The 20,181-nt window shown below is 52.0% G+C and overlaps 1 protein-coding gene across 1 annotated transcript; it reads right to left on the bottom strand.

Moving 5' to 3' along the window:
- Positions 1 to 5,064: 5,064 nt before the first annotated feature.
- Positions 5,065 to 19,845, bottom strand: LOC132646021 (zinc finger protein 64-like). Its single transcript, XM_021634848.2, has 5 exons — positions 19,246 to 19,845; positions 11,765 to 11,914; positions 11,018 to 11,080; positions 8,742 to 8,993; positions 5,065 to 6,210 (listed from the first exon to the last, which is right to left on the bottom strand). The coding sequence occupies exons 1-5, from the start codon at positions 19,349 to 19,351 to the stop codon at positions 5,501 to 5,503; spliced, it is 1,281 nt and encodes a 426-aa protein (XP_021490523.1). The 5' UTR covers positions 19,352 to 19,845; the 3' UTR covers positions 5,065 to 5,500.
- Between the last annotated feature and the right edge of the window lie 336 nt (positions 19,846 to 20,181).

Genomic DNA, 20,181 nt, shown 5'->3' with positions numbered 1-20,181 from the left:
CAGCAAGCATCTTGACGCAATGAGCCATCTTGACGGTCGAAGGTTAGAAATTAATGTGCTCGTCACTTTGGGGTTATGCGACCCTCATCTGTCTTTTAGACAGGATCTATCCACATAGCCTTGGGTGACTTGGAATTTGTGGGAATCCTCCTGTATCACTCTCTAGACTAAGAAGCAGCTCATCCTAATGGGGTGGTGGCCACGCATGCTTTTAACCCCAGCCCTCCAGGGTGGGGGTGCGGTGGGGGTAGGGGCGAGCCGAAGCATCAGAGTTCAAGGCCAGCCTGCTCCACAGAGTGAGTTCCAGGACAGCCAGGGCTACACAGAGAAACCCTGTCTGGAGTGGTGGTGGGGGTTAGGTGGGGTGGAGCAGCTCATGGTCCAGTGTCAGGTCCAGCACCACACACTAATGGCCACTCGGCATTAGGAAGGTTTTGCTACATCAAACTGCCGCTACAAGCGCCCCTGCTGTAGCGGGTTCATGCCAGGTTATAGAAACGTCAGGAGGCGCTGCCTGCTCACAGACCTAAATGTGGCAGCTTGTATACCTCCAGCAGGTGGACACTGCTGTGTGAAATGCCAATGACAAATCAAGTCAAGAGCAGGACTGGGTGACAGCTACTGTCTCCCCTGGGGAACTAAGGGGTAAAAACAGCCCATGCCTCGTCACATACAATTTGGCACACGGGCTTCCAGATACAAAGGAAAAGGCCATTTCCAGCCTTACCAAGCCCATATTGCCCTCAGAGTGAAGACGGCACTCATCCATCCAGCATCTCTTTCCAGGCTTTAACACACCACAGCGATGCCTCCCAGCATTCTTGGCAGCACACTGGCCGTGAGACTGGATGGAGGCGAGCAAATGCTGAAGTGCCATTTTCTAGGTGTGTTCAGGGGAAGGTCGCACCCTCTGCTCAGGGGAAGAAGACAGAGAGAGCCCTGTGCCCGCCCGAGGTGAAATCTCAGCCAGCTAGCCAGCCACAGGCAGGGCTTCCTGCTCCTTCAGCCCATTAGCTTATCACAACAGGTAGCTTCCCGGCAAGGGCAAAGCCGAGCAGGGATTCCCAGGGCCTGAGGGAAACAGCTTTTGGTCAAAGGTCTGAGGCGGAGGTGTAGCAGAATGGAGGTGGCTGCCAGCTTTTGGTCACCGGTCACAGGTGCTCAGGCAGGCCAGGCAGTCACACTGGGTGTGCCGAACACACAGTCAGTCAAGTAGGTATTTTTAAAAAGAAGTTTCTTTGGGATTGTTTTAAAAAGACGTTTCTGTCACTACCTGCCCAGAGCTGTCACTGAGTCTAAAGGCCCCTAAGTGTAAGTAGAGACAAACCGGAGGCTCTGGGCAGGGACCGACACCATCTCTACAGGGTAAGAATGCACTCCTGGAGAGTAAGGGCAGGGAGGGGCTGCCCTGGTGGTTGAGCCCTGCCTCGGGCACACAGTAAAGGTAGGGCTGAAATCTCAGTGATTCAGACAAACCCGTTAAAAACCAAAGTCGGGGCAGGAAGATGGCCTGGTTGACAGCTGCACAAGGGATGGGGACCGGAGCCCTGTCCCTAGATCCCAAGCCAGGAGTGTGGCGCTACAGAGGCCACTCAGTGGTTACCTGCGAGCACTCTTCCAAAGGAGCCAACCTCAGTTTTCTGCAACCTGTGTCACGTGGCCCACAAAGGCCTGAAACCACCCGCAGGAGATCTGATGCTCTCTTCTGGCCTCCCTGCACTGCATTCACATGACATTCTCTCTCATATACAAACAAAATAAATAAAAATGAAATGGGAGGCGGCATATTTCTTACTCTACTCGAGAGGTGGAGTGGAGGCAGAAGGACTAGGAGTTCAAGACTAGCCTCAGCTATATAGGAAGCTCAAGGGTGGGCTATCTAGGACAGTCTCCGAAAAACAGAAAGCCGAGTGGTGGTAGTGGGGGATGGGGGGACTGGATCAGAAATCAGTGGGATCTTTGGGGCTTGAAGCTTAAGCTTTTCAGCGAGAGACCTTGCCTCAAAAGCCCAGATGGCATCCGAGGAATGACACCTATATTTGACCTCTAGTTGCTTTCTCTCTCTCTCTCTCTCTCTCTCTCTCTCTCTCTCTCTCTCACAGACACACACATACACTCAGGGTTAGAGATGTGGCTCAGTTGGTGATGACCTGTCTAGCATAGGTGGAACTCTGGCTCCATCCCCAGCCCACACAAACTGGCTTGGTGCTGTGTGCCTGAAACTCAGGAGGTGGATGCAGGGGGATCGTGAGTACAAGGTCTTCCGTATTAGAGGTCAGCCTGAGATATATGACAATGTCTGAAAAGAAAGAGAAGAGGAGCAGGAGAGGAGGAAGAGGAAGGGAGGGAGGAGAAAAGAAGAAACAGGAAACAACAACCACCTACAGTCAATTTTCTTTCTTGGAGCCTGGGTTGCTTGCCCCTGAACACCTTCACCTGCTGTTGGTGCCTTCTCCTGGTTTGGGCTCTGAAGAGGATCCAGGGGCACAGGGGCAGCCAGGGCTATTGAGAGATGGCGCTTCTGGGTCACCTGGTCATGATGGCACCAGGAGTTGAGGCAGCTTCCTTCTTGGATGTTGTCCATAAGGCAGCCAGAAACCCCTGGGAAAGGAAGGAGAGTTTGCTCCCTGCTGGCTCCTAGCTCTGCCTTGAAGACTTCACAGCAGAGGGAAGATAAATGAGCCAGTCTTGCAGCACACAGCCTGGACTCTTGCCGGCTATTGCTTGAAGCAGCCCTTCCCGAAGCGCTTCCAAGGCTCTATGGAGTCTCTCTTTTTGTTTCCCCCCATACTGTACAGGGCCTCGCTCTGTAGCTCCGGCTGGCCTTGAAGGTATGCATCAGCGTGTACACAGAGAAAGACTAAGTTTCCCTGCGGTGGTTTGAATAGGCGTGGCCCCCATATACCTGTCTGTTTGAATGCTTGGTCCATAGGGGGTGGTACTATTAGTGGGTGTGGCCTTGTGTGTCACTGTGGGGGTGGGCTCTGAGGTCTTTTATGTTGAAGGCCAGTCCAGTGTGGGACAGTCTCCTTCTGCTGCCATTGGAGGAAGAGGTAGAACTCTCAGCTTCTCCAGCACCATGTCTGCCTGCACCCGGCCATGAGTCCCTCCATGATGGACTAAAGCTCTGAAATTGTAAGGCAGCCCCGATTAAATGTTGTCCTTTACAAGGGCTGCTGTGGTCATGGTGTCTCTTCACAGCAATGGAAACCCTAACTGAGATACTCCCATATCCCGGGCTGGCCTCAGTTTGGCTCTGAAACGACCTGGAACTCCTTATCCTCCTGTCTCCATCTTCTGAGTGCTGGATTTTAGCTGTACACAACCATGCCTACTTTGTGTGGTGCTGGGGCTATGGGGTTCGGTTCCCAGCACCCACATGGGAGCTTGCAACCATCCGTACATTGAGTTCCAGGGGATCTGATCCCCTCTTCTGACTTCCACAAGCACGTGGCACACAGCTAGTGTACAGACATAAATGAAGGCAAAACACTATACATATAAAAATAAAATTCAGGATTCCGAAAAACAGTGGCAGAGCTGAGTGGTTGCAAGGGAGCGTTTGCAGGTTCACAGTGCCTAAAACAGTTAATACCTGACCCCAGACTTTCTGCTCCCTCTGTGTACCATGAATCCAAATTTGCTAGGTGAGCCAGGTGTGGTGATACGCACCTCTGATCCCAGCATTGTGGGGGCAGAGGCAGAGGCAGGTGGATCTGTGAGTTCAAGGCCAGCCTGGTCTATAGAGTGAGTTCCACAGTCAGGGCTAGGTAGAAATACCCTGTCTCAAAAAACAAAAAAACCCACAAAACCTGACTTGCTAAGTGATATCAGGCTGGGTCTAAGGCCCTTGAAGTCACACAGCTGTCAGCCCACAATGCCTTTGAAAAGGCTGACCTCTTCCCCATTTGGTTGGCGTTTCCCTTCTATGAGTTGCTACTCGAGAGTCGTCACCCTTCTGTTTCTAGACACGCAGATGAGATTCACGAGGGGAGGGAGAACAGAATCTGCACAGGGGCCTCCGTGCTCACACAACAGTAGCTTAGTGAGATGGCGACAACACAGGAGACGGCACTGAGGGGTTCCCTGCAGCTGTCTGTGCTGCTTGTCTTCTCGTGCCCGTGTCATCGTGCCGTCACCTGCTGCTGCACGGTGTCACCGTCCCAGGACAAGCGATTTCAAGCTGGACAGGGGCTCTTCCTCTAAGCCACACTCCAGCCCCTGGATGGGGCATTCCAGGCAGGAGCTCTATGGCTGAGCCACACCCCCGGTCCACATCTTAGTGTTTCCTAAGTAAAATGTTCTTCGGTCTATAGCAATGTCTCAACCTGTCCCTTTTCCCAATATTAGGTGTGTTTAGCCCAATTCCAAAAGCCCAGCCATGTAGCTAATGAGCCACAGTTTTGTTTTTTTAGATAAGGGTTCATGTAGTCCAGGTTGGTCTTGAACTCCTGATCTTCCTGATTCCCCCCTCCCAGGTGCTGGACTTAGAGAAATACATCACCATGCCCACCAGCTCACATAAAAATTTATATTAAGCAAGGGTAGTGTTTGAAGAAAACAGACTGAGGCAGAAAACACAAAATTCCGGATGACTGACAGGTCAGTCGGATCCTGGAGCTTCCAGGCTTTAGGTAACAGATCTGATTGGAGGATTAGGTTAATTTTACTTGTGCATTGGTAAGCAAATCCGGGGTACTGTTTATGACGTGAAGTCTTGTGCTGATCCACTCACCACACACCCCAGAACCTTGCCCAGGACTCACTGGGCCCCAGACTTTTCTTGCTCAATTTGCATTTCAAATTCTGTAACATCTGACAGCAGGGCGAGTCGGGCTAGCTTGAGCTTTGGCGCCACCATCAGTCCACAATGCATTTCCCTTCGCTGGGAAATCCTAGCTAGGAGCCTTTGCAGTCAAGTTACTGACTTGGGGAAGGGGACGGAAGCCTTCTACCACAGCCTGTAAAGACTGTAAAGATGCTCACATCCCTCTGTAGAGAAGTTTGCTTTTTTATTGTAAAAAAAACCAAACAAACAAAGAACAAAACAGAAAAGGAACCACAAACATACATATGGCGAACGAACGCTAACAGCCCCTACCCAGGTTAAGACAGAACTTTACCACACGACCTGTAGAGCACTGACGCCTTCCCTTACACAGCTCAGCTTAGAAACTCCACCAGAGACCGCTCAGTCTTCCAATCACAAGCCACATGAAGCCCTTACTCTCCCGAGGGGGTGGAGTAGCGGGCTTAGTGGACCCCGCCTTCAAATGACCCAGGCTGCAGCGAGCTCAGCGAATGCTTGCAGGGAGGGCAGCTTGTGGGCAATCCTCCCCGTGGCCTTGCTTTGGCACCTGTGCCTTCATGGGTCAGCTGCTCTGGGGCTGGAGGCCAGGGGGGGGGGGGGGGGTAAGGGTCGGGGCTGCCAGCTCCAGAAGAGAAGGCAAGGTCCTCGGCACCAGCTTTGTTCACGTCCTCGAGGGACCGCCCACGCTGCTCAGAGGTCCTGGCTGGGCTCCAGGGCGCCCTCTAGCTGCCCCACAGAGACCAGGGCGCCAAGCTGGCCCGAAGCAACACTTTCTGGGGGGAAAGTGACCAGGCTCGCGTTCTTATTCTCGCCCCGGTCACTGTGCTGCTTCCGATGGCACCTCAGAGAGTCGTCCCTGACAAAGGAGGCGCCACACTTGTCACAGCGGAAGGCCCTCTGGGTGGCGATCTTGGCCCCGTGGCGGGGGCTGCTCTCCCTGGGCCCATCCTTGCCCTGAGGGGCCCTGTTCTCTGTCTTGGCCTCTTCCCTGTGCACCTTGTCCATGTGCTTGGCCAGGCTGCTGGGCCGCTTTGTGTCGAAGCTGCAGAAGTCACATTTGAAGGGCCGGTCCTTGCAGTGGACTCTGCTGTGCACGCGGAGGGCGGCTGGGCTGGAGCAGGAGTAGCTGCACTCTGGGCACTTCTCGGGATGGTCGGCCTGATGCAGCCGGCTGTGCTCCAGCAGGTCGGCCCGGTCCCGGCCCTGGAAGGCGCAGTGCAGACACTTGAAGGTGTGCTTGATGCGGACGTGCGACTTGAGGTTCGCCTTCATGGTGCAGCGGACGTCACAGAACTCGCATTTGAACGGCTTCTCCCCCGAGTGCACGATCATGTGCCGCTTCAAGTCCGAGCTGATTTTGAACTTGGCGCTGCAGAGCCAGCACTGGAAGGGGGTGTCCCCTACCGATGGAAGGTGTGATTACATCAGAGTGGGCACGCAACACAATTCTCCATCAGACATGTACCCCATACCTGGCCAGCAGGCAGCTGGGTCTTTTCAACTCTGGCTTGTAATTTACCGATATCGACAACCATGCACGATCACGCATGCAGTACGGTTAGCCTATTCTATATATAGATGGAGCAGCTGGTGCTCACAGGGCTCAGGTAGCAGGGATCCAAACTCACACACCATTCCCTTCCTCCCCCTAGTCCACACTCAGTAACGCTTGAGTTCTAGAAGTGCAATATATGTTCCATGTGAGTTCTCCAAATAAGATTTAAAGACACATGGCTGGCATGATGGCTCAGTGGTTAGGAGCCAGCTGGTCTTGCAGAGGACCCATGCTTAGTTCCCAGCACCCACGTGGTGACTCACAGCCACCTGTAACTCCAGTTGCAGAGAATCTGATGCCCTCTTTTGGTCTCCACAAGTACTGCATCCATGTACAATTTAAATAAATAGACCTTCAAGCCAAAAGCTATGAAAGTTTACAGCGATGCTTACTTTGTGTTTGACACAGTTACTCAGCATATAGCAGCAATCTTTTAAAATTTTCTAATTACACATTGAATCTTTCTCTTTCTCTGGCTCTAGCTGTGGCCACACAGCTAATGGGTAGGATGAGCAAGGATGACTTACTTTTTGCCAGCTCATAATGACTAAAGTAGCCACCTCCAAAATTACCAAAACCTCTGCCAGGCCTTCAGAGTTAAGACTAAAAACTGAGGCACCTTAGAAAGCTGTGGCTTTTCACCAATCGTCCCCAGTGCTTGGGCTGCCTTTGTGTGTTAACTTTATAGGTAAGTTCCGTTCTGAGCTGGGCAGAGTGCTGCTGGCCTTTAAGCCCAGTGCTAGGGAGGCAGAAGCAGGTGGGTCTCTGAGTTCAAGGCCACCCTGGTGTACACAGTGAGTTTCAGGACAGCTAGAATTCCTATGTGCCTTGACCTTGGTGTAGAGAACTGGTTCTCAACCTGTAGGTCCCGACCCTTTTGCTGGTCAAGAGACCCTTTCAACGGGGGTGGCTTGATACCATTAGAAAACAGATACTTACATTCCGATTCCTAACAGTAGCAAAACTACAGTTATGAATTAGCAAGTAACTATGGTTGGGGGTCACCAAAGTGTGAGAAACTCATATAAAGGGTCACAGCATTAGGAAGGTGGAGAACTACCAATTTAGAGGGCCTTGTTTTCTTGGTGTCCTCCACTCCCTGGCAATTCCATTTTGAATTCATGCCTCTTTTTCTTACTATCTCTCCTGACTCGCACCTGCATTTCTGCTGGCAGTAGACTTCAATCCAAAGGCAGAACCCTCTTTCGAACTCCTATGTACTTTCTGCCCGCCAGGGTTCATTGCTCGGCCTACCATATTTCCACTAGACTGAGCGAGTCCGAATCCTTGGCTGGCTGTACCCGGGAGGAGGTGGCTGCCCTAAGCAGGACACGACCTCATGTGCGGCTTCACCTGCAACTGAGCAGGCTGAGCGGCATCGCTGCTGGGCACTGGCTTCTCCCTGAGTATGGTGTGGCCTTGGAGACCTGTACCCCGGTTCCAAGTCCAGAGTTTTCAGGGCACTGAGATGTTTGCTGGTAAGGCTGGCTCCCAGGACGAGTCCCAGGACCCATTCTGCCCACTGGAATACAGCTTACTTTACTCCAAATCTTGAGTCTTTGATTAGACTCTCGTCCCACTCTTGTATGTGGGACAGTTTTGTTGGCTACAGAATTATATGTTCGGAGTCCCTTTGTGACATGGGATCTCAGGTATCCTGGCCTGGCCTTGATCTTCAACTCTGATCCCCACTGCTTTCACCTCCCGTGTGCTGGCATTACAGGTGTGATTTTTATGCAGTGCTGGGGACAGGAACCCATGGCTTCCTTCACGTTAAGCAACTGCTCTGCTGACTCGGCTATCTACATTTCCCAGCCCTTCTTAGCTCAGTTTGAAACGCCAACATATTTCCATTGTCTTGCCATCCTCTACGGGCTTACTGAAATGCTCGTGTCTCCCGTGAATCCCTGAACACTCCACGTACCCGTGTGTGTACAGGTGTGCACTATAACGGGTTGTTTTTACACAGCTAACGCTAGTCTTGTGGAGAGGGAAGGGAAACCTTCCAGAACAAGACGTGTGTGGTTGGCAATTGCAACCAACTGACTTCGCTATGTTCCTGAATGAACATAGCCGAGAAGGCAGAGAGCGAAGCAAAACACTAAAAGCATGTAGTTGGCCGGTCACTTTTGACACCTGGCTGCTGTGACGGGCACCCACCCCACTTGTGTTCTACCTAGCTATAAAATAAAACCACCACACTGCTCTACTGAAAATTGCTGTTCTGGCAAAGGCGGCCTGGACAAGCCGCGTCGGGTCAGACTCCCAGTTCCTTCACTTCTACCATCAGCTCATTGCCGTTGCTTGTGTCTTGTGGAGGTTTGGGGGAAGAAACAGGAGAAGCAGAGCGGGGAGCTCCCGGGGGGAGGGGCTTACCCGTGTGCGAGCGCAGGTGCACCGTGAGCTGGCTGGAGTTGCGGCTGGCGTAGGGGCAGAGCTGGCACTTGTACGGCCGCTCGTCCGAATGGATGCGCAGGTGCTTCTTGAGGCTGCTGCTGTCCACAGCCGCGTAGTCGCACAGGTGGCACTTGTGTGGCTTCACGCTCGTGTGGCAGCGCATGTGCATGGTCAGGTTGTCCTTCCGGCTGAAGCACTTGTCGCAGAACTCACACTTGTGGGGTTTGTCACCTTCAGACACAGAAAGCAGTGGAGGCTGTAAGACCTCTTGGTTGGGGTTATGTCTTAGCTCCTTTTCCTGCTGGTGTGATAAAATCCTCCCCCCCTCCCCGCACAGATTCCCAATGGTTGGGATCAAAGGTGTGTGACACCTGACTGAGGCCTTTAACTCTTGAGTCTCCTACTTTAGCCCGAAGAGTGCTCAGCTGCAGGGCTCCACCGCTACGCCCTGTCTCCTCCTACTGTCAGTTAAGAGATGCCAAGAGCAAAACCGGATGCCGTGAACTCAAGAAATTAGCCCTGTTTCCCTACCTCAAGGATGGACCTCCTCCAGCCCCTGTATTTGCAGCATGCTTGTACCAAGCAGTTCAAACGCTGGCAGGGTGTCCGCTCCTTTAGGTCCCCCTTGGTGCAAGAACTCCTCGCTCAACGGATTTTGGGTGTGGTTTTCTCCTGCCACTGGATGGCAGCTCCAGCTATCCTCAGGCTACCTACTGGCCCTGAGTAGGCCTCCGTGTTGGCAGCATGCCCTGGTCCTCATCCCTGCCATGTTTCCAGGGGTGCCTGGCTGCCTCATCTGCTGAGGCATGATCTTCCTCACTAAAGAGGGTGAGGCCGGCTTTCCTTCATCCCCTGGCACAGCTCCCTGCCCATGGGCAGCAGAAACTTGCAGAGGTCCAGAAGGCTCTGTGATCTCAATGCTGTAGCTCCAAGGTTGAGCTGGGTAGTGGCCAGCCATGCCCGGAGCTATGCCTTGCTAGGGGAACACCATTAAATCTCCACTCATTTCACTAGACCAGAAGAGGCGCTGGTCTTGGGCAGAGGGAGCGGGGACGCTTTAGGCATCCCCAGCTGCAATCTTGTTTTCCACCGAAGGGATTCCCAGACGGGAGACCAACTGCCTTGGTCCCAGAGATGGTAAAGTCTCTAAAACTGTGCAGGAAAGAATGGGGCTATCTTTAACGGAGGAGGCACAGTTGACAGAAAGCATTAGGGAAAACCAGAACTATTAAAACAGGCAGGCTTTTTTTCTTCAAAGGAAGAAAGCAACCGATGTCTGGTGACCTGCAAGGCTAGAGTGGGTGTCCACCAACCTGGTGATCTTTTGCTATTGTATGCGGCCAGCCTTCACCTGAATCCTCCCCACACCAAAGTCCCCCAAACAATCACGTTTAGGCCCTAATCTTTGTGTCTTGGTGAACAGAACCCTTCCTTATGATAGAGGTGCCCCATGTACTTTGCAAGGGAGTTTCGATTTAGCCACCCCTGAAGCTCTGTTGTGGTAACTGTCATGTGGACACTTTCTTCTTCTTATTTTTAAGCAACGTTTTATTGCATTTAAATGAATAAGGAACATGGACCGCATGCCTGCTCACCTCACAGGGATCTATCTGCCCGTGACCTTTGCAGGGACAGCAACAATTTAAGCCACTCAACTTGTTTCCATTAGCGGCAAATGCACCAATCCTCTGACCCAGGCATTCAGATGGTTTTACACTTTAAGGGGCCAGGCCATTTTGTACTTTGGGGCAGTGCTCTTTGCCCTCAGCTGGACAAAGGGCGTGGCAATGGCTGAACGTGCTTGGGCTGAAGCTAACTGCGTCTGTTTCTGGGACAGCTGTGTCCAGCCGAGAGCCCTCCAACCAAGCTACGGACACGGACCAACAAAATAGTCTGAGGTTTGGTTTTTTTGCCCCTGTAACTGTAGCATGTAGGTCTAGAGCGCGAACTTTCTACTCTGCCACTGTGTCAAAAGGTTGGACGCACCAGTGAGGGAGACCCAGACCCTCCTGTGCTTTAGCTACTCTCTTCTATCGGCTGTGATTGGCTGACCAGAGGCATTTCGAAGCGAGAGCCTCGCGGCAGGCCCAGCTTTCTGAAGGCTGTTTTCACATCCCCTTTCCTTCCTCCTGTGAGCCCATCCAATGACCACACAGAGCCACCCCCCACCCCACACACCTCCAACCCGTCCCCGACACTCGACTCAACCCACTTCCTTGAACTTGTCTTCAACTGTTGAGCGAGCGGATACATGCCTGTGTGGATTCTCAGATGGCGATCCAAATCTTTCATGCCGTGGACGGTTTTGAAACGGCAACCTAGAAAGAGAGACGCCGTCTCTTAAAATGCTCACTCCCCAGATGGCCACGGCTGACGTTGATGAAGGCTCACCTCTTACGTCGGTGTGCAGGCAATTCCGCTGGCCTGCCCTATGCGGACTGTAGGGTCCTGACAACGCGCTATTGTCATCACCTGCGCCCTACGTCATCATCTGCGCCATATGCTGGGGGTAGGGGGTGGGGTAGAACCCGTGTGCCGCCCCCGTGGCTCAGAGCTCCTGTATTTTCTTCCCTTATTTATTAATTATTGTTTTTTTTTTACGGTAACTGGCTAGACCGGAACCTACCACATACACCAGGTTGCCCCCAAAATCGCAGTAATCTTCCTGCCTCTGCCTCCCGAGTGCTGAGATTCTAGAGGCATACCACCACACCCATTTCTCCTGCATTTATGACCTAGGGGTGCTTCAGCTTTAAATGGCTTTGTAACAATTACACGTGGAGTTGAGGAGCAGCTGCAAATTGAATTATAGTCTCTCAAGGCGCTCTGCTGCAGCCGGACTCACAGAACACCCTGCTCCGTTCCCGTGCCCTGCTGGCCCCCAAGAGGACATTTGCCATTTCTTGAGTGACCTTGGAGCGTAATTTGATTATAGGTGCAGAGACTTCATGCATCAGTGCCTGGCAGGGCAGGGGCCCCTTCGGCCCTGTTTGACCCTTTACCTGGGTAGCAGCAGTTAAAGGTCCTTTCTCCAAGGGTGGCCGTTTGCTCCTTTGCTTCGGAGAGCAGAACGGCTGCAGGAGCCCGCTGGGCATCGCTGTCTTCAGCAGAGATGCCCGATGGTTTGGGGACATCACGATCTAGCTCGGAGGCTGAAACGGAGACAGAAGTTTGGCTTGATTGCTCACAACAGCTATCATGAAGAGTCTGAGAAGAGGCTGCCTTTGAGCTGCTTTCATCTTTCTTTTGCCAGTTTCCCAACAAGTACTTTAAAATACAAAAACCAGGGGTTGGAGAGGTGATGATCTTGAGGATCTTGCAGAGGACTGGAGTTGGGCTCCCAGCACCCATGTCCAGCTGCTTACAGCTGCTTGTCCAGCCTGAAGGGATCTGAGGAAATCTCTGGCCTCCACAGACACCTGCACACCCATGCACACACACAGATACATAGCTACACACATACACATAAAAATAACATGACTCCTTAAAAGCCAGAGCTGGGCCAGGGCCTCGGTTGGTGGAGCGTTTGCCTTGAATTCAGGAAGCCCTCCAACCACTCTCTGTTCTTGCACGAACCAGGCCTGCTGGTACAGGCACAGAGTCCCAGCACGTGGGAAGATGGGTATGATCATCCTTGACTACATAGTGAATCCAAGGCTAGCCTGGGCTACAGAAGAACCTGTTTCCACCAGGCAGTGGTGGCACACACTTCAGTTTCAGCACTTGGGGGAGGCAGAGGCAGGTGAATCTCTCTGAGTTGGAGGCCAGCATCGTCTACAGGGCAAGTTCCAGGACAGTCAGGGCTACAATGGGAAACCCTGTCTCAAAAAACCAAAACCAAAACCAAACAAAAGCCCCAACAACAATGAAAAACAAACAAACAAACAAACAAAAAACAAAAACAAAAAAAACCCAAAAACAACCTCCCCAACATGTTTCCAAGAACAAATAAACAAACAAAAAGCTGATGTGACAACACCTCTAGGGAAATTCTCACATGCGGGATCTAACATCTGGTTTGTTTGGAGATAGGCTCCCATGGTGTAGTCTTAGCTCTAAACAGCCTAGATCAAGGCTGCTCTTGAAACAGCAGTGATCCTCTTGCCTCTGAATCCAGCCATGTTCCATCAATTCTCAAAGATGTAGCTTCCTTTTTCCCTTTTAAGATTTTATTTTTCTTTTTTAAATATATTCCTTCATCTATTTATTTGCACATACAGTATTCTGCCTGCAAGTGTGTCAACGCACCAGGAGAGGGCACCAGATCTCACTATAGATGGTTGTGAGCCACCACGTAGCACTGAACCCTACAATTGCTGTTAACCACCAAGATACCTTTCTAGCCACTGAGGATGTAGTTTTGTTTTGTTTGTTTGTTTTTTCTTTGTTTTGAGATAGGGTCTCACTATTATAGCACTGGCTGTACTGAAACTCACTTTGTAGAACAGACTGGCCTTGAACTCTCAGATCTGCCTCTGCCTCCCTTAAACATATAGTTTAAAAATAACTTGCTAACCAGGTGATGGCACACCCCTGTAATCTCAGCACTTGGGAAGCAGAGGCAGGTGTACCTCTGAGTTCAAGGCCAGCCTGGTCTACAGAGTGAGTCCTAAAACAGTCAGGGCTACACAGAGAGACCCTGTCTCGAAAAGCCTATCCACCACTGGCTAGTATTTTTGTAACAAATAATAAACACAAATGATAAAATGGAAATTAAAAAAAAAAGCCCAAGAATTCTTATTAGGTACAATAGAATACCGGAGGCACCAAGTGGTTTTGTTATTACTACTATTATTATTTTACATTTATTTTGTGTGTGTGAACATGTGGGTCCGTGCTTGCATTCATAAGTCAGAAGATAACCTATGTGAGTTGGCTCTCCCCTTCCACCATGTGGGTTCTGAGGGTTGAACTAGGACTGTCAGGCCATCTGGCCAGCCCATGAAGCAGTTCTGCAATGTTTAAGCTCGCTTTACTGCTGAGCTGTTTGGCTTCAGCTCCACCATGGATCACACGCCACACTTGAGGCGCTGGGCTCTCCAGGATAAAGATCTTTCAACAAATCACTTGAGAGAAGGGAGGTGGAGAGAGAAAGCAGAGATCGCCACAAGCCGAGACCTGACACACAGGGTCCTTATCTGGCTCTGAATCAAACATGCCACAGAAGCTACCTGAAATGGTGAAGCATCCTGTGTTGATTGATGGCTTTTAGATTAGGGGCAGGGTGCGTAGATGAAAAGGAAGAAATTTTAAGCATCCTCATGCTTTAGGGATGAATGCTAACACGCTTGCCAGCCGAATGGTACTGTGTTCTCATTCAAACACAATTAAAGAAGGGAGAAGAGTTTGTGTGGTGGACAGACAGGGTTGGCCCTGAGCAGAGACCTGCAGAACCTGAGCAGTGGGTCTGCATGTAACTTGGGGTACGTGGGGAACTAACATGGTTTTTTGTGCATGTGCATATACGTATGTGTCCGTGTGTGTGAAGGTATGCACACATGTAAAAGCCAGGGGTTGATAGCTGTCTTCTGCAGTTACTCTCAATCTTATTTTTTTGAGAGAGGGGCTCCAACTGAACTGGAGCTCACCTGTTTAGCTAGACTGCCTGGCCAGTGAGCCCCCGAGATCTTCCTGTCCCCAGCTCCCCAGGGCTGAGCTTACAGACGCAAGCCACTGCCTGCCTTTATATTGTTGCAGGAGCTAGCCTGAGGACTCCTGCCTCAAAAGACTGTGTGTGTGTGTGTATGTGTGTGTGTGTGTGTGTGTGTGTGTGTGTGTGTGTGTGTAGGCGTGGTGGTGGCTGGAGAGTTGGCTCCGCAGCTATGGGCATTACTCTTGAGGAGGACCTGGGTTCCACTCGGGGCCTCACAACTGTCTGTAACTCCATTCCCAGAGGAGCAATGCCCTCTTCTGACCTCTGGGGGCACTAGGCCTGAGTGTGGTGCACAGACATCACTCATACACATAAAATAAGATAAACAAACCTTTAAGAAAAAAAATTTATGGGGGCTGGAGAGAGAGCTGAGTCAGCAAAACGCTTAGTTCAATCCCCAGGAACTGCTTAAAACCAAAACAAAATAAAACAGCCAGGCATGTTGATGCATGTCTATAATCCCAGCACTTGGGGGGAGAGGGGGTGCGCATGCACAAAGGCAGGCAGATTTCTGTGAGTTTGAGGCCAGCCCGGTTACAAGCTACAGGATAGCCAAGGCTACACAGAGAAACTCTGTCTTGGAAAACAAAACAAGATAGAATAGAACAGAACAAACAGTTGGAGGGAGCTGGAGAGGTGGCTCAGTAGTTAAGAGCAGGCACTGGTCTTGCAGAAGACCTGGGTCCAATTCCCAGCATCAGGCAGTTCACAAAAGCCTATACCTCCAGGATCTGACACCTCTGGCCCCACTGGGCACCTGCACTCACATGCACAGACCTACATACAAATTAAAAACAACAGAGCAGGGGTCTAGAGAGATGGCTCAGTGGTTAAGAGCAATGGCTGTTCTTCCAGGGAACACTGGTTTGATTCTCAGCGCCCACATGATGACTGTAACACCCACAAAGTATGTGTAACTCCAGTTCCAGGGGCTCCAACCTGACACTCCCTTTGACCTATATGGGCACTGTAAGTGCATGGCACACAGATATACAGGCACATAGAATAAAATGAGTAAAATTAAAAAAAAAAGAAGCAAGCCTTGTGCGTGTGTGAGTGGGTATACTCCCAATCCCAGCTTCAGGGAGGCAGAGATCCCTAAAACCCGCCTTAGAAAACAAGTTGGGCCGTGTCCTGAGGACCCCTGACACCAACCTTGGGTCTTTACATACACACATCAGAATTCATGCCTGGAGATGTCCGGGAAGTTCTTTGGCCATCTTGAGGACTACCAGGGTTTTAGTGTCAGAAGCAAGTCAACAGCCTGAAGCCCTGTCAAAAGCATCTGGGTGGGCACTCAGGGGGGTGAAAGATTAAATAATACCCTTCACATTTTAATAAGTTTCTGCAAACCACCACCAAAGGGAGGGAGGGAGAGGGGAAGGGAGGGGAAGGGAGGAGGAAAGAGAGACAGAGAGAGAAAGAGAGAGAGAGAGAGAGAGAGAGAGAGAGAGAGAGAGAGAGAGGCAGTGGCTCTAAACTGTGAGCATGCAGCTACCTAGAGGAGGCCTGCGCCACCTCAAAAATGATCCTCTTGTTGGGAACAAGCAAGAGAAGCTTATTCTAAGTTCTACCATTTCATTTTTGGACTTCATTTAATCATAGGGAGAAACTAAGTTCAAGGTCCCAGGCCCTAGAGGAGCTGGGGACTTCCCAATAGCTGAACAGCTTCTGTTGTAAGGGAACAGTTGCCTGAGGCCAGCTATCTCAGGGACAGCTTGTAAGGAAACAGTTGTCTGAGTCCAGCCATTTCAAGGGCAGCTTCTCCATCTTGTTGGCAGGGTCAAACCAAGTTCATGTTCCCAGGGCCTGGAACCTACTCCTATCCTGACTGATGGAAACTCACCTGCTCAACCCCTTATGTCAAAATTTGATTGGACAAGCTACAGCCCACCCCACTCCCTCTAGCTTTATGGTTTCACCTTTTAAATAGTACAATGTCCCTTTAGGGTCGCAGTTCAGCTCCCAAGTCTGCTCTGCAGCCCTGATTGATCAGTAATGGCTCGATTACAACAAACTTTTGTAATCTTCATTGACCTGGTGTTTGAGTTAAGTTGGATTTTGTCGGACCCCACAATACTCTCAGGAGGGCTATGCCAAAGTTGCTGATATTTTCCCATTTCTCACAAGTTCCCAGCTGCTGCTGCTGGTCCAGGATGACACCCGGATAGTTTGTGATTGATGAGAAATGAAGAAAAGTGGCTCGGAAAGTCTAGAGGCCAAAAAGGCTGGATTATTCAAACCAAGTAGGGGAAGTGAGCGGTAAATCTCAGCTACTCACCAATTCGCATATTAAAAAGGAAAAGCATGCGATTCAGGGGAATGTTAGCTTCACAGTAGCCGGAAATCCCTATGAGGCGTTGGACAATAAACAGGTGGCCAGCCAACGAGTTACAGATCCTGGTTGTCATTTTAGCTGTGTGGCCCTGAATCACTAACTCAAGCTCTGTTTCTCGACTCCCATGCCTGTAGAATGAAAATCATGGCTCCTATCTCATAGGTTAGCTGTGGGTTAAGTTCACTATTACGCGTGAAAGAACTCTGTGTGCACGTTAGCACAGTTCCATCGTAAGCTTTAAAGAGAGACAACAAAGCCAGGGGCTGAGAGGCCATGTCAGTCTGGAATTGTGGGCCCCTTCTGCACACTAGGTTGGTATCCTATGAAGCCTCTGGTGTCCCCTGTTGTTTAGGGCTCCCTTTGCTACTTCACTGATGTAATGGGCGTCTACCAATTTTTAAAAAGTTATTGTTATTTATTGTTGTCATTATTATTTTGAGACAGGGTTTCTCTGTGTAGCCCTGGCTGTTCTGGAACTCACTCTGCAGACCAGGCTGACCTCCAACTCAGAGAGCCCCCTGCCTCTGCCTGTTGAGTGCTGGGATGGCTTGCACACCACCAGCCAGCTCTCAGTACTTATTTTTGAGACAAGGTCTTACTATGCAACCCTGGCTGGCCTTATGTAGACCAGGCTGGCCTCTGATTTACAGCCCTCTGCCTACCTGTGCTGAGATAAAAGGCTGGGTTCCCAAGCTCAGGAGGTTGTAAGGGTGGTGGGCTATCAACAGTAGTCTTAAGAGAACACAGAGGTCCTTTTGCTGGGTGACACGGACCCATGAGACACGGGGGAAGAACCATCAGTCTTCAGACTGCATTTTCTGACTGGGTGGCTGGGAGCCAGCACTCCCGATTGGGAGGTGGGGAACGGGAGACCTCAGGTTCCCTAGAGTGCAGAACCCTGGGAGCTGTTTGCAGGGATGGATGGAAGCTTTGCTTACCATACTGGACTCTGAACTCCTGCCTGCTTGTGTTATTCAGAAATCCTTTCCTACAGAGTTCTGCTCCCCTCCCCCTGCCCCACACTAGCAGGAAGGCTTGTGCCAGGCCTATGCCATCCGGATTTCATGGTGGCTGGCTTATGATACTCCTTACTAGGTTTTAGAATTTAAACTCTTTAGAAAAGCCTCAAACTACTCTGCTCCACCGCCTGCCTCCTTGGGGAGATGGGCTTGTCGGAGCCCACGCAAGAATCTTTCCAGAGGTTGATGGGGGATGTGGAATAGAGTTTGAGACTAAGAAAGCAAAGACTACCCAATCCCTCCCCCCCCCCCAACCCCTGCCTGCTGGAAGCTGTGAGTGGAGAAGGGCATAAAGTCCGCTTAAAAATCCTCTCCCCAAACCCTAGCTTCAAAAAGAAGGGACAGGAGGAATCTACAGCATCCAAAGCCTAAGGAAATCAAAGGGGAAGTGCTTTAGAAATGTCGAGCCCCAACCTTCCAGGGAGCGTGTGCCTGAGGGTGACTGAGGAATGTGTAGACATATAAAGGTTCCCCTTCTCCACGCTCTTCAGAAACGGGGGATCTTCCAGCGGGAAGGGGGCACACGACCTGAGGCACTTCATAGCTTCCAACTGGTCCACAGCTCCCCCCCCCCCCCCGCCCCATCCCCTACCGCTCCAGGCACTTCCCAGAGGCATCCCAACCTCTGACCGGCTTCAGCCTCCCAAGCTGCCCCATCTTCTGCTTCACAGCACGGTTCCCCTAGCCACTCACCCCTCACACCCCCTTCAGGTCCCTGGAAAGCCCCCCCTCTCAGGGAGGTGGGCTAACCCACTCCAAACTGGTCCTAAAGACTTCTCTTTCTCTCTTTTTGGGTGAAGAGCTGGTTATCTTGTCTTTGACTCCTGCTTCGTCCCTCCCTGACATCACTCGCAAGGGCGCCAAGTGTGTTCCCAGAATGTCCACCTGGAAGCAGAAGCCCAGGTGCCCCGCAAACAGCCTCCGGGCTCTAAGCATCCCTCGGGGGCGAGCGTGGGAGGCGAACTCGCGGCTCTAAGCGCTTTCCTGGAGAGTAGCAGCCGACCAGGGGAGGGTGAACTTGACAGGAACGCCATGCGTAATTCACAAAGACCCGCTGACGCGCCCAGGTGTGGGTCCCTGGACCGGAGTTGGAAGCTTTGCCCACCATCGTCAATACCTCCCACCCCTTTGCCAGATCTGACACCTACGAGGGTCGGGGACAGGGATGTCAGAGCAACCGTCTCCAAGTCCCAGGACTGGAGCTGGAAGAAGCTGCTTGCACCATTCCACGCACCCCAACCATCCCCTGCCTAGATCCGACATCCACGGGAAGGTCCAGGGACTGGGGAGTGTTGGGGGGACATCTGAGAGGCAGTCCCCAAGTCCCAAGACAGGGGCTGGAAGCTTCAAGCACTATTACGCGCCCCTTTCCCCTGGCAGACCCAACACCTACACACAGTTTCCGGGGCGGGGAGTACCCCAGAGAAACTGAGACGTCGGAGCCGCTGTTGCCGGCGTTCCCGGGCTACTCACCCCGCTCCCCGGCTACGCGCGGGGCCACTCCGCCAGGCTCCTCGGACTCGGGCTGCGGCTCCGGGGAGCGCAGGTGCTGGGGTTTGGCCTGCTTGCGCCGCGACATGGCGCGAACACGAGGCTCCCGGCGAGTCCCCAAGAGTGGCCTCCCGAACGGCGTGCGCTTCCCGACTTCGGAGGCACACCCCCCCCCCACCGGCCGAATCGCGCATGTCCCGGCCCCGCCGCCCGTCAGCCGGCGAGGACGATTTATCAAGCGTCCTGACAGCCGCTTGGGCGGCAGCCAGGACCTCAGGGGTCCCGGGAACCCCGCTCCCACGCACGAGCTCCGGCTCCGCCCTGGCCCGGCCCCACCGGAATCTGCATTTTAACAAGCTCCCCAGGTGATGCGCGCGCACGCTCAGGTCGGAGAAACCCTGTCTGCATTTTAACGAGATCCCAGGTGATTCGTTGGCTCATTAAAATTGCAGAAGCGCCAGCCCTCTTCCCACTTTAATGTGCTCCGGGAGTCGCTGGGGAGCTCGTTAAAATGCAGATTCTGACTCGGTGAGTCCGGGGTGGGGCCCGAACGTCTGTGTTTCTAACGAGCTCCCACGTGAGGCCGTGGCCGCTGCCACGCGCGCGGGCTGGAGAGCTTTCACATTCTCTCTTAATTGGTCCAGCCTGGGACCGCGGTACTGGGAGATTCCTGGCAAAAGCGCTCAGGGATTCTGTCGCGCGCAGGCGAAGGTGGCCTGGGCTGGTCGTCCTCTCACCTGCGCATCCTAATATACAATTTAAGGAGAACAGGGTGGCTCCAGTTTGCAGGGTGCACTCTTTTTCCTGCAGTCAATAAAGAAAAAAAAAAACTAGGTCTGGCCTGGCCTGGCAAGGTAGCTCAGCGGGAGAGAACTCATCCCTGGAAGATGTCCTCTGGCCCACACTCACACACACGCA

This window comes from Meriones unguiculatus, chromosome 4, assembly GCF_030254825.1.
Source record: "Meriones unguiculatus strain TT.TT164.6M chromosome 4, Bangor_MerUng_6.1, whole genome shotgun sequence".
Taxonomy (NCBI): domain Eukaryota; kingdom Metazoa; phylum Chordata; class Mammalia; order Rodentia; family Muridae; genus Meriones; species Meriones unguiculatus.
Note: the sequence above shows the minus strand (reverse complement) of the source record. Positions and strands in the feature narration are given on the sequence as shown.

Excerpts from the sequence above, each read along its gene's own strand:
- LOC132646021 (XM_021634848.2), bottom strand. The coding sequence starts at position 19,351 with ATGTCGCGGCGCAAGCAGGCCAAACCCCAGCACCTGCGCTCCCCGGAG. Across the intron at positions 8,994-11,017 it reads CCATCTGAGAATCCACACAG|GTGACAAACCCCACAAGTGT; the intron begins GCATGTATCCGC and ends CTGTGTCTGAAG. Across the intron at positions 6,211-8,741 it reads GCACCTGCGCTCGCACACGG|GGGACACCCCCTTCCAGTGC; the intron begins GTAAGCCCCTCC and ends TTCCATCGGTAG.